This window comes from Triticum aestivum, chromosome 2D, assembly GCF_018294505.1.
Source record: "Triticum aestivum cultivar Chinese Spring chromosome 2D, IWGSC CS RefSeq v2.1, whole genome shotgun sequence".
Taxonomy (NCBI): domain Eukaryota; kingdom Viridiplantae; phylum Streptophyta; class Magnoliopsida; order Poales; family Poaceae; genus Triticum; species Triticum aestivum.
In genome coordinates, this window is record NC_057799.1 from 2,698,133 (window position 1) to 2,710,774 (window position 12,642).

Consider the following 12,642-nt stretch of genomic DNA (forward strand, 5'->3'; position numbering starts at 1 on the left):
GGTGGATGGCGGCATCTTCGCCGCGTGGTTTTGCTGAGGCGGCCATTTCAGGGGCGCGGATTTCTGTTTGGTAACGATGCTAGCGTTGAGAGGAGCTCGGGTCGCGGCTCGGGCTTCGATAGTCGGATCTTCCTGGCGTGTCTGCGGTGCTATTCCATGGTTGCCTTGTTGGTCTGATGTCAGAACTGTGGTGGAGCGGGTCCAGATGGTAACGATGACAGGTTCTCGGTGGTTGTTTATGGAGGGCACGGTCGGCGCAAGCCTTTCATATTTCCCTTGTAATGCTCGTCGTCAAAGTCGGAGCTGTCGTTGTTCGCGCGTGTGGCTTTCTGTTGGCTTGGCCATGTTAGACGGTGGTGCCCATGTTTAGGTTGGGATGTATTTGTTTTAGCGTGGTTTTCCATCAATTAACCGCCCAATTCTCACTTCTTCTTAATCAATGAAAATGTCAAGTTTTTGCCTCGTTTCAGAAAAAACACACAGTAATTTGTTTTCATCCAGAAATGTCCGTACTATATCAATTAAGAATCTTCTATTGCACTTAATGGTGTTCCAAGTGAGCGTACTGCCTAGCACAGAAATTCCAAAGATATCGGTCATATTGTAAACTTTTTTTTGAACACAGTACAGACACAAGCGTCCATAGATACGTGCACACACTCATTCATATGAACGCACACACGCACCCTACCTCTATGAGCACCTCATAGAGACTGAGCCGGTATATCATCTTGAGATTTACGAAGTCGTCGTAGGCGCCTCGTCGTCGACGGAAACGTGTCCCCCCACTGAAAGCGCATTGCCGGACATCCTGAAATAAATTCAGAAATAATGCGAGCACCAGGACTTGAACCCTGATAGACTGGAGATACCACTGTCCCTCTAACCATCCAACCACAAGTTGGTTCGCATATATAAAGTTGAAAATACCAGCGCAATCTTTTTGAGTATCTAAAATTTGAAAATATTTTTTTGTTGATTCAACTATATCTGAAATACTTATTCCTAAAAAATTTAAATGTTTGTAATACCTAAATGAAATAACGAATATTCAAAAGAATCTTCCCGTGCTAACCTGAATATGTCTATAGTGGTGCATGTATTAGAATATAAACTAGTGGCCAAAGTATTCACATAAGATGCATACTGGGAGAAACCCAGCCTCTTCACACCTCAGCGATTCCTGGTCATCAGATCGATTTCTTGATGCGTTTTTAGCTGTCGGATCAAGCAACTGGAGGACCTTGGCAGTCGGATCGAGGCCTGGTACTGCTACAATGAATAGTGATGAATAGTGCGCCCTCCTGCAGTGTGCCACCGCGTGTAATTAAACTGCCCCCACCTAGGACATTTTCGTCATTTCACAGGGCTGGAAAAAGACCCAGTAGCGACAGGGGTGAGACCGAGAGTGAGGCGTTGAGTAGCGGCTGGAACCCTAGCCGCCCCCTCTCTCCCACTCTCCCCTCTTCCCCGCCCCTCCCCTTCTCTACTGCTTCCGCCCCACGCCCCTCCCGTTCTCTACTGCAGTCGCCGCCGCGTTCTTGTCCTCCTCTCCTCACCACCCCGTACATCTCCCGTTGGTGAGCTCGCTGCCGCCGGTGCTCTCCCACCAACAACTCATCGTCGACGGCCAATCGGGTTAGCCTTGATTGTGATAAACCAGCCCGCGCTCCTGTCCTCCTCTCCTCTCCTCCCCGTACATCTCCCGTCGGTGAGCTCACTGCCGCCGGTGCTCTCCCACCACCAACTCGTCGTCGACGGCCAATCGGGCCAGCCTTCATGATGATAAACTAGCCCGCGCCCCTAGCCGTCGAGACATGGGAAGGAACCAGAAGCAACCTCCACTAGGACCAGCCGGGACGAGGGCGGGGATGGAGAACGCGGTGTCCATCTCGTGGATCTGGGCCACGGCACCCGCTGCAGTGCCCGCAGCGGTGCTTTCGGAACCGGGCCGTGGTCAAGTGCTTCTCCAACCTAGGTCGCATGCTGGGAGAGGAGCCTTCGGCCGCATGCTTATTCTTGCTCTCTGTCGCGAGAGGCCTCGACGATGCCAAGGTCCACCATCCCTCTTCTTCTCTCCGCGGCTTGATTGCTTCGATTCCATCCATTTGCTCATCTTCACCTGATGTGGTCGATTTGTTTCTGTTCCACACGCAGCTGCATAGGAGGGGGACCGTCCGTCTGGTTAGTGTGCGAGCGCCCAACACCACATCACTTGCCATGCCTCTCTGGTACCTGATTCTCCTCCTCCTCCTCCTTCTTTTGCGTCTCCATTCACGGATCAGCAGTTCAACCCTTCTCCTCCTCCTTCTTTTCACTCTTCTTCTGTTCTAGGGTTGGATGTATACCTGTATGGCCATGTGCTTTCGTATACTCTTTTCTTATTTGTCTTGATTCTGGTATGGCCAAAAGTACTTGTGCTTGTTTTTAGTGGGGTGTGGGTGGGCTAATGGCGTGTTTTTGTAGAATAGGTGCAGTCCCATGTTTTGTTTTTTGCATTACTTTGTTGTTCTCCATAGTGAGACCAAATTATTTTTGGTATATTCCTTGCATAAATATTTACCATCATGTGGTCCATATGGCACTCACGTAATCGCATAAAACATGAGAAGGAGGGACTCGACCCAGCCACTTCCATCCAGTGAACTAGAGAGGCTCTTGCAGTCCTTGAGTTGCCAAGAGAGATCCCAGTTATCCTGCCAGGACATGGCTGGAGGCCGCCGGAGGAGAACATCATCAAGCTCAACACGAACGGCGCTATAAACTTTGCAGAAAATTGTTGTGGTTTTGGTGGTGTGGCTTGCTCGGAAGGAAAGTTCTTAGGTGCGTGGTGTAAACCCCACGCGGGTATTTCTGATCCACTTATAGCTGAAGATTTATTAATGCGAGATGGGGCTCTCTTTGCTAAATTACGAGGCTTCATGCATGTGATAATGAAAGTGGATTGTCTGGGGATGGTACAACTCTGGAAAACTTGCCACAATTCTCGTTCAATTGTGGCTCCTCTGTTACTTGAAATTGGAGAGCTAGTTAGTGATTTCTCTTTATTTGATGTTCAACATGTAAATCGATCAGCTAATGTCCCAGCTCATCTTTGTGCCAAGCGTTTGTGCATTGAGTGTGACTGAAAGCTTGCTCGATATGACTCCAAGCTTCCTAGTCACCAGTTTATTAGTTGATTGTCCTAGGAATGCTTTTGTTTGAATAAAAGCTTTCTGAATTGCCCAAAAAATGGTATCTTCCAGAAGCATGCATGTCTTTCTGCCATCAACTTACGGGCATACGGACCTAGTTGTAGAGTTTGGAAGTCTAAAAGTTAAGCGAAAACATCATCATAATCTTGCCAACACTAAGCTTTTTTTTTAAAGAATGGTGTTTATATTAATTTGGGCACACAGAATTGCTAGAACTGTGATAGACCAGGCTCAGCGCACAACAAACAAGTCAGTACTGACTCGATCGAAGCATCACTACTCACATCTTTTCTAGTAAAGTTAGCTAGGGCATAGGCGACGATGCCACTCCTGGGAGTCATCGGCAAGTCAAAGACATGCATGAAGCAGGTTCAACAATCGTTCTTTCCTTTCACTTGTGTGTATAATGTCATTGCCTTCCTCATAACCCTAGGTTGTGATAGCAGCCGTGACCTTTTCTTGCAGGACGGATGTGAGAGGGAAGACAGCAGTTTCTCCAATATAGATTTTCTTTCCATCTTTCCGACCTTCTCAAGGGCTCGAGGGGCTTCACGTGGATCGTAACCAGCAGCGGCGAGTAGCATCATTCCGATATAATCTGCTTCTATCTCCTGCCTGCATAAATAGTTAACATGATCAATATCAGTTAATTTGCATGGTTAATTTAGTACGTACAATGCAGTTAACTAATTAGGGTGCAGTTAGGGTTCATCATGGATCTGATTGCTTTGTTTTTTTTTCTTTTTCCTCATCTACGCAAAGCGTCTCATATGACTTTCCTAGCTGCTGGCGTGTTTTTGTGTGTGTTCGTGTTGCTGTGTGCATTATAGCTATGCAGAGAGTGGTTGGGTGTGTACTCATTGTGTTTTGTATCCTCTAGATGCTTCATTTTAAGTCAATATAATTCCCCCGTTGTCGAAAATTGTAAACACAATATGAACGATAAATTACGTACCTTCGTAGGAATGGGGCGGTGAGGAGGGCCGGAAACCACTTGTTGTCGATCAAGTTTGCGATCATCTCTGACGTGTGCTTTGCAAGAACGTGTCCGAACTATACATACAATATGTAGTAGCGCAAAAGAAAATTTAATACTACTATGTATGCTCCGCCTGATGAACAGATGATCTGAGCTACGTACCTCGTGCCCAAGAACAGCGGCGATCTCGGCGTCGGTGTGGAGACGGCGGAGCAGCCCGGTGAAAACTACGATTTTGCCGGTGCACAGCACATAAGCGTTGACGCTGTCGTGTCTGAGAACAACCGCCTCCCAATTGAGATCGTCCACCCAGTGGAGAGCCTTGTTGAGCAGGCTACGGTGGACGCCGCCGACAAGCTCCATGACGATGCGGTTGACGCGGACGCTGTGGTCGTCGTTCTCCTCGAGTATCCAGGATGCGTACTGCTTCTTGAAAGCGGCGAAGTAGGAGTCGGCGGCATGGCGCTCGCGTGCGGCCCGGCCGGAGCGGGGGACGAGGTGGGCGCGGTTGGTGTAAGGCACGGTCTCGACGTGGTAGCCAACGTGCATGGTGATCATCCCCATCGCCGGCCGCCGTGGGCTACGTATACGGTATACAGGAGATTCATCGGGGGTGCAACGTGTACTACTACTTTATACTAGCATAGCAGGGAGTGAGTGGAGGAGTATGAGTCGGAATTAAGTTCTAATATGGCACTGGATCGAATTGATAGATCGGAGCCGATTATGAACTGCAGCTGCAGTCGGAAAAGGAAACGGTTGTTAATCAATGCATGCTTCTTTTTAGATGAGATATACTAGCTCCCTTCGAAAATACTTGTCATTCAAACGGATATATCTAGTTGTATTTCAGTGCCAGATACACCTGTTTACTCCTATCGGCGCCGCCGCCGATCTGCCCCATCTCTGATGGCCTCTAGGCCATGGTGGTGCGGAGGTTTCTCAGCCGCCACGCCGGTAGGATGGATCCCGTTCTCGTCTTGTGTGGCGGCGGTGATGTCCCTCGGTAGGAATAATGTCTCATGTTCTATCCCCGTCCCAATGGTGCATCTAGCATCGTCGGAGGGCTGTGGAGGTTTCTCTACATCGGATCTCGCGGAATTCGGCCGGTCGTGGTCTTCGGTGGATCTGTTTGGATCCGGTCTTCGTTCGTCTTCGTTTGATGTTTACATGTTTGATCCTTCTGATCTATGACTTTCTTCATTGGTGATGGTTGCTGCTCTGTTGCGCTGGTCCTATGAGGCCTCACGACGACTTCCGGACTACCTACTACAATAAGGTTTGTACGCCTTCCCTAAGGGAGGGGCGATAAGGGCGGCGCGTCTTCGGCTCGTTTAGTTGCTTGTAGTTGTTGCTAGGTGTCCACAAACATGTTTGTAATTTTTATTACCTCTTTTGTTTTTTGTAGTGCCATGTTTAATGGTGAATAGATTTGATGTTTCTTAAAAAAAATAGATGCAACCGTTTAAGCGACAAGTATTTCAAGGAGGGAGTACTAATCACTGCACTACTAGTGCATGCATGCATGTACGATCACCATCAAGATCGATCGAGCTAGCCAAAGGAGAGTTTGAAAGCCTGGCTAGCAGGAAGGGAGTATAATGTAGTTACTAATGGCATCTCTAACGCGGACTATCAAATAACCCGTAAAACATCGGAACAAGCTATCCGGACACACTTTGTCATTAATGTGAAGTCGTATTTGTCCGTGAAGGTGTGCACACTTCCGTTTTCCCTCAAATCGGATGTAAACCCAGGGTGCTTTGTGAGAGTCCGGACCTATATAGCATAGGACTCCGACACCCACTGACTACCCAAAACTGAGATGAAGCCCGCGCATTTTGACCGGTCCGTATTGTTTCCGCATCAAAACCCGTGTTTTCACCCACTTGTTTTCTCCACTCTCGCCTCTTTGATCGCCGTCACCCTCAACACTAATTCGCACGACTTTTGCTGTCCACCGCCGCATGAGCCCGTTCGAAGATCTATTGAAGACGGCGGAAGTGGAGTATCCGCAGATGGTGGCCACTCGCAAGATCAACTCAGCAAGACGACAAGCCCGCCACCTCAAGAAGAAGGCCAATGACCGAGAGGAGAAGATGGCCGACAAAAAGAAGGGCAGCAGGCGAGGATGGGGGCAGGGGCCGGGCAGGAATAGGAGGCACCGCCGCGGTTGCAGTCCATGCACAAGCCGCCCTGGCCGGAGCAGTTTCAGCTGTCCTACTACTACTTCACCAAGCAAGCTCGGTCTCAGGAGCAATCCCCAGCCACGGCTACCACGTACATGACGTAATGCGTTGACCTCACCACGGCGGCACTCAATTTCGCCAACGCGACTGCTGGTCTGGAACTTTTGTAATCGGACGCATATAAAACCTACAAACATCCGCCTATTTTTGTTGTGCTCGGGCGCTATGAACACTACATTTTAATTTGTTCATACTGCTATGCATTCAAAATGAAGGAGGCAGGATCTGGGTGAATATTTAGAGAATATGGTTGGACGACCGACTCCCGTATTCGTGTCCGTAGTTTTGGGGAAAATCATGAGTAATTCCAGTAGTTGTTGTCACAGTGCTCTTATCTTACCACAGGAAAACGAGAAGGCAGATAGAAACTAGTAGTTGTTGTCACAGTGTTCTTATCTTACCACCTCTGGATCTAGATCGGACGCCCACTGTTACACGGTACCAATTGAGAGGGCCGAACTGGACTAGAGTAGCAGTATTGTTTTTCTTGACTTCAGCTGCCCCATTGTTTTTCGACATCAAGTTTTTACTTATTGCTACTGCTGTTTGCATCCACCACAACACCCGTGGTGACTAGTATAGGATCTGTCCTTTAGGTGAGATCATGGAATGAACCCCAAAATTTCATATTCAGACAATTCCGAAAATTCTGAAAAGAAATTATAACACACCCGCGGGATATGTCCAGAACTCTAAAAAATTCAGCTCAAACACAAATCTACAATCAGATAAAAAGAAACAAGACTATGAGTAGTGTAGCTTTTGGGGAATAGTATTTGATACTATTCACATCCACCACAATACCTGGGTACATGGGCCTGGCCGGCTGGTCCCATTTTCGCCTGTTAAGAAAACAATACTAATAGTTACTAAAAAAAAGTTACTTAAAAAAAGAAACAATACTAATAAATAGCTGCTGTCATCCCTGAAATCACTAATTAAGAGTACTACTTCCAAAGACCACTCCCAACTTCTCAGACAGTGCCCCACTTGTCGCGACCTGAGAGTCTTCTTTTTTCGTACATCTATTAACGTTTTATCTGTTAAACCGTGCGTCCAAATCTCGAACCGTCTTCACCATTGGATTCTTCGATGCGGGGTCTTTAAAACTAGATCCCATGTCGATAGATCTTGACGAACTTTTATTTTCACGAAAAAAACCGGGCGGAAAAACGAACCGGGAGCGCGTTTTTTTCCTTTCCGAAAGAGGCACGGCCGTGCCTCCCGCGAAAGCACAACCGTGCCTCTCGCGGAAGGAAAAACAAAACACGTTTTTGTTTCCATGTCAGAGAGGCACGGCCGTGCCTCTCACGAAAGCATAACTGTGCCTCTCACGGAAGCAAAACAGTGCCTCGCGTGGAAGAAAAAAAAACATTTTTTTTCCGTTTCAAGAAGCATTGCGAAAGAACACCCGTGCCTCTCGCGGAAGCAAAACAGTGCATCGCACGGAAGGAAAGAAAATATAAAACACTTTTTTTTGTTTGCCTCTTGCGAAAGGGAAACCGCGCCTCTCACGGAAGCAAAACCGTGTCTCTTGCGGAAGGAAAAAAATGTGTTTTTTTTTTCATTTTTGAGAAGCATGGTTGTGCCTCTCGCAAAAGCAAAACTGTGCCTCTCGCGGAAGCAAAAGAAAAAAAAAAGAAAAAACATTTTTTCGTGCAAAACTTTTTTTGTCCAAAAGCTAAGGAAGTCCGTTGAAAACCAAAAAGTCGAAAACCCCAAGAAATTTTTTTTAAGAAGCCGAAAACGCGTGTGAAAAATTAAAAAATTAAAATAAACAAAATCCGGTGGGAACCCCAGAGGGCGACACGTGGCGGCGGCTGAGAGCACGCTCAGTCCACCCCAAGTGATCGTTGTGAGGCTTCCGAAGGTGCGCTCGTCAATTAGTTGCTCTCGTCATCCCGTCAAAAATAAAAGCTGATGCATAATAGACAAAAAACTGTTGCTAATAGTAGACACTAGTATTCTCAAAAAATGAAAAGAAGACAATAGCGCCTTGCATTCATCTTCGGGAGCGAAATTAGTGCCTCCATGTGCAGGTGCTACTTAAATACTCCATCTTCGGGAGTAATAGTCTTGTCTCAAAAAAAAAAACTTAAAGAATAGTCGTGTTTTTTCCTTCAATAAAACACAAAATACCATAATAATAAGAGTTTTCTTTCAGCTACACATGGAGGGACATATTTATGCTAACAGGGGGGACATATATTTATCCTAAATTGTGACAACTCTACCATAATCCTTCGGGGGGACATATTTTACTCAGATTCGTGCCATAACGTGGGGAGTAACAACGCTACCATAGGGTTGGTTCTCAACTCATATTTTTTGTTCCATCTAGATGCTGCAAGTGCAATATTGGTTGATGTAGAATATGTTAGGCTTAAATAAATGAGATATCGAGGTGTCGACAGCTACAAATACTTCACTGTGCTGTCCTGATAAGAAAATTGCATAATCCGTTCAACACATAACTGTTAATTTTGTGAACATTATTAAAAAAATTGACCAATTTTCAAAGCGGATGATTTCTCTCGCAAAAAAAGTTGGCGATTATGTCTACGACCTTTTTTCTAAAGCAGCGAGTGGAGGAAAAAAAAGAGTACGGAGATGCCGTGGAGCGGACAACAAAGGAAAGATCGGGATCCCTATTTATCACCTCGGTCAACAGTAGTTTTTTGTTGTTTGAAACAATATCCGACCAAACGCACACCCGCCCTCGCTCGCTAGATAAATTGGGGCCGACCCATTCGCAGGGACCGTTTTATGGTTTTCCTTTTGTTTTTTTGTTTTTCATTTCATTTATGTTTTTGTTTTTTTATTTCCTTTTATTTCATACTTTATATTATATATTTTTCTTTGTTTTATATTTCTTCCTTTTCTTTTTCTTTTTTCTTTTTTCGTTTTCTTGTCTTTTCTGTTTTTCAATTTGTTTTTGCTTTTTCCAAATTTGCAAAATCTTATAGAAGTTTTTAATACTTTTAGGGAAATCACGGACAATTTTCAAATTCACAAACTTAATGAAATTTATTAACATGTTTGATAAATTCATTCACATTTTTATGAAATCATGGATTTTCCTCCAAACATGGCATTTTTTGGATTCCCTAAAATTTTTTCAAATCATGAATATTTTTTGAAATAAGGAACATTTTTAGAATTTGTGAAAAAAAAATTACAAGTTACAAATAATTTTTGAAATCTAAAACAATTTTTCGTAATCATGAACATTATATGAAATTTGTGAACATTTTTCAAATAAGGTTTTTTAAAAATATATGAATATTCTTGAAATTTAGAACAATTTCTTAGATTCGAGAACATTTTTTTAAATTCATGAATAATTTCAAATTTGAGAACATTTGTGAAATTCCCGAACATTTTTAGAAATCTATGAACTTTTTGAAACGCAAGAAATATTTCCAAATTGGTGAACAAGTTGGTGCACTCTAACCACCGCCACGTGTGGTTGCGATGGCCGGCTTCGCACCACATCATGCGGGGAATAGGGGAGCAACTAAGAGCATCTTTAGCAGACCCCTTAAAACTGTGACCCGTATAAGTGTTTTACGGGCCAAGAAAAACGCATTATAAGAGCCGATTTTAGCTGCGGCCGAACAGAGCCCGTATAATCGACCCGTAAAAAGGAATATTCTATGAATATACCTCCGTCCTCTCCTCAAGCCATTCCGATCTCCACCTCCGTCCCAAATAAATCCACAAATGCGAGAGGACGGATGAGGTGCAAAATTGAGCTGCCCGAGAAGAGCAGTACGCACAGGCTGTAGCCAACTAGCCATTCGTCCTGCGAGGAAGGGGAACAGGGGACGAGGTGGGAGAGGCTCACGGCGAGGAGGGACTCTTTGGCGGAGAGGCGCTCCATCTCGTGGGCGTAGCTGGCAGCGGGCTCCCACGCCTGCGCGTACTACACGTCGTCCCGCCGGGAACGGACGGGCGGCGGCCTGGATTAGCAGCGCGGTGGCCGGGGACGGACGGGGCGGCGGCTCAGATGAGCAGCGCGGCGGCCGGGGACGGACGGGCCGGTGGCCTGGAGCGAGCCATGAAGACTCTGATAGCACTTGGACTCCCGCCAACTGTCTTCCGCATATACAGGGCCCTTTGGGTTGGCTCCGCAATCTTTATTTTCACGTGTTTGGCAGGGATGTTTTCCGCGCCCCTAAATTTTTTTTACAGGTCGGGGTCGTTTACGGGTTCTATTCGGGTTGCTTTTTCTGTCTAAAACTGTAAACTGGCGGTTATTTTACAGTTTCGTGCGTTTTAAGGGGTCTGCTAGAGATGCTCTAATGAATGAGTACTCATTGCGGGAGCTCCACAAGAGTCACTTTTGGTGGGCTGAGAGCGTGTCACTTGTCGCGCTCTCTGCCACGTGTCACATGCTGGACGCTCCCTCGAAATTTTGTTTTGTTTTTATTTCTCTTTACGCGTTTTCGGGTTTTAGATGATTTTTTCAGTTTTCTTTTTGCTTTTTGTTTGGAGAAAAAAATGTGTGTAAAACACATTTTCTTCTTTCTTTTCTTCCGGGAAAGGCACAAATTTTCTTCTCATGGAGGTAAAGATTTGCTTCCACGAGGGGCCAGCTGTGCCTCTCGGAAATAAAAAAAAAATGCATTTTTTCTTCTTCTTCCGCAAGAGGTATATATTTGCTCTCTTGGAGGCACATGTTTGTTTCCGCGAGAAGCATAGCGATGCTTCTTGGAAAGTGATTTTTTACTTCTGCCAGAGGCAGAAGTTTGTTTCTGCGAGAGGCATAGATTTGCGTTTCGTGGAGGCACATGTTTGCTTCCGCAAGAAGCACAACAGTTTTGCTTCTTGTGAAGGCACAATTTTGCTTCTCGTGGAGGCACATGTTTGCTTCTACGAAAGGCATAGATTTGCTTCTCGTGGAGGCACAAATTTCTTTTTGCGAAAGGCACAGCTATGTCTCTCAAAAAGGGGAAAACCCGTGGTTCCAACTCGGTTTTTTTACATCCTGTTTTTCCAGTTTTTTTGTCGTGATTTTCTTTACCGAAACCTATTAACACAGTATCTAGTTTGTCAACGGAAGGAAAGAAGGTTTCTAACATCAGCAGCTTTGCACAATGCATGAAAATACTTTGCCAAGACTCCACCAATGAGCTGGTGGTGCACAACGTCGCGGGCCCTCGTCGGAGAAAGATGACCATCGCCTTGACATCCTCGAACACCGTGCACAACGACCGCTGCAGCTCGAACCTTCGGTGGATGGGGTATAGATCCCATGTGTTCTCTTTTCTTTCCTCACCTTGCCTGAGAGCAGCATGTCTGAACTTGACAAATTAATAGATTGTGCACCGTCTGGTTAGCTGCCCATTCTTAGGGCCATTTCTGTTAGAGTAAGCCACACAACGATGGTGATCAGCATGTGCGTGTATTGGTCGAGTCCGGACGCCGGTGCATGGCCGTGGCGAGTGGAGTCTCCGAGCCGGCCGAGTATCTGTGCGTCAGTTCCTGCATGTGTGGTGCGTGGGAGCTGCGTCTCCGCAGGCTACAAAGCCGGCCACGTCCAGGTTGTTAGTAGCGTGCATGTAGCTAGGTTGTTAGTGCATGGGTTAGTGGCCACTCTGGGTGGCTGGGCTCTGCGTGCCTCTGCGTATTAAAATGGCCGCGGTGCTCGTGTGCAGAGGAGCGAAAGGGAGATGTAGCCTCTGGGAGTGTATGTGCGCTCACCGTACGGTGGTGTCGAGTTCGTGCTCGGCGGAAAAAGATCCTCGTTGTTGCGGCGGGCGTATGTGCGCCGGCGAACTACCGTGTCCCTGTGTTTCTTCCCTTCCTTCTTCTTCCTTCTGTTGTTCGAGCGCAGCAAGCGTGAGGGAGAGAGCTAGGGTTCAAGGTTTCGGTTCCAACAATTTCTTTTGACAGCTTAAAAAAAAACTCTACGTCTGCATCTACATGCAAAGAAAGAAAGAAATCCACATAAACCTTTGCATTGTTAAAAACTAATTAAGCTCTGTTTTTGCGTTCGAGCAACAACACTCAGACAAAATTTGAACAAAACAACCCCCAACTCCATTCTTGTTTTTTTACACACAATTGTAATTTTTTTCTTAGAAAGAAGGCTGGCGCCCGGCTTTAAATTAATAAAGCCCTTACAACCAACGATAAAACACAACACCACACCGCACAACAAAGAGAGAGAAAACAAAAAACACCGGCAAGATACAAGGGTGCGCAGGAACAACAA

The 12,642-nt window shown here is 46.0% G+C and overlaps 1 protein-coding gene across 1 annotated transcript; it reads right to left on the reverse strand.

The window, feature by feature from the left end:
- Positions 1–3,329: 3,329 nt before the first annotated feature.
- LOC123048114 (mitochondrial metalloendopeptidase OMA1) lies at positions 3,330–4,757 on the reverse strand. The gene is made up of 3 exons (XM_044471282.1): positions 4,336–4,757; positions 4,150–4,247; positions 3,330–3,809 (listed from the first exon to the last, which is right to left on the reverse strand). Exons 1-3 carry the CDS (start codon positions 4,735–4,737, stop codon positions 3,566–3,568), a joined length of 744 nt encoding a protein of 247 aa, XP_044327217.1. The 5' UTR covers positions 4,738–4,757; the 3' UTR covers positions 3,330–3,565.
- Between the last annotated feature and the right edge of the window lie 7,885 nt (positions 4,758–12,642).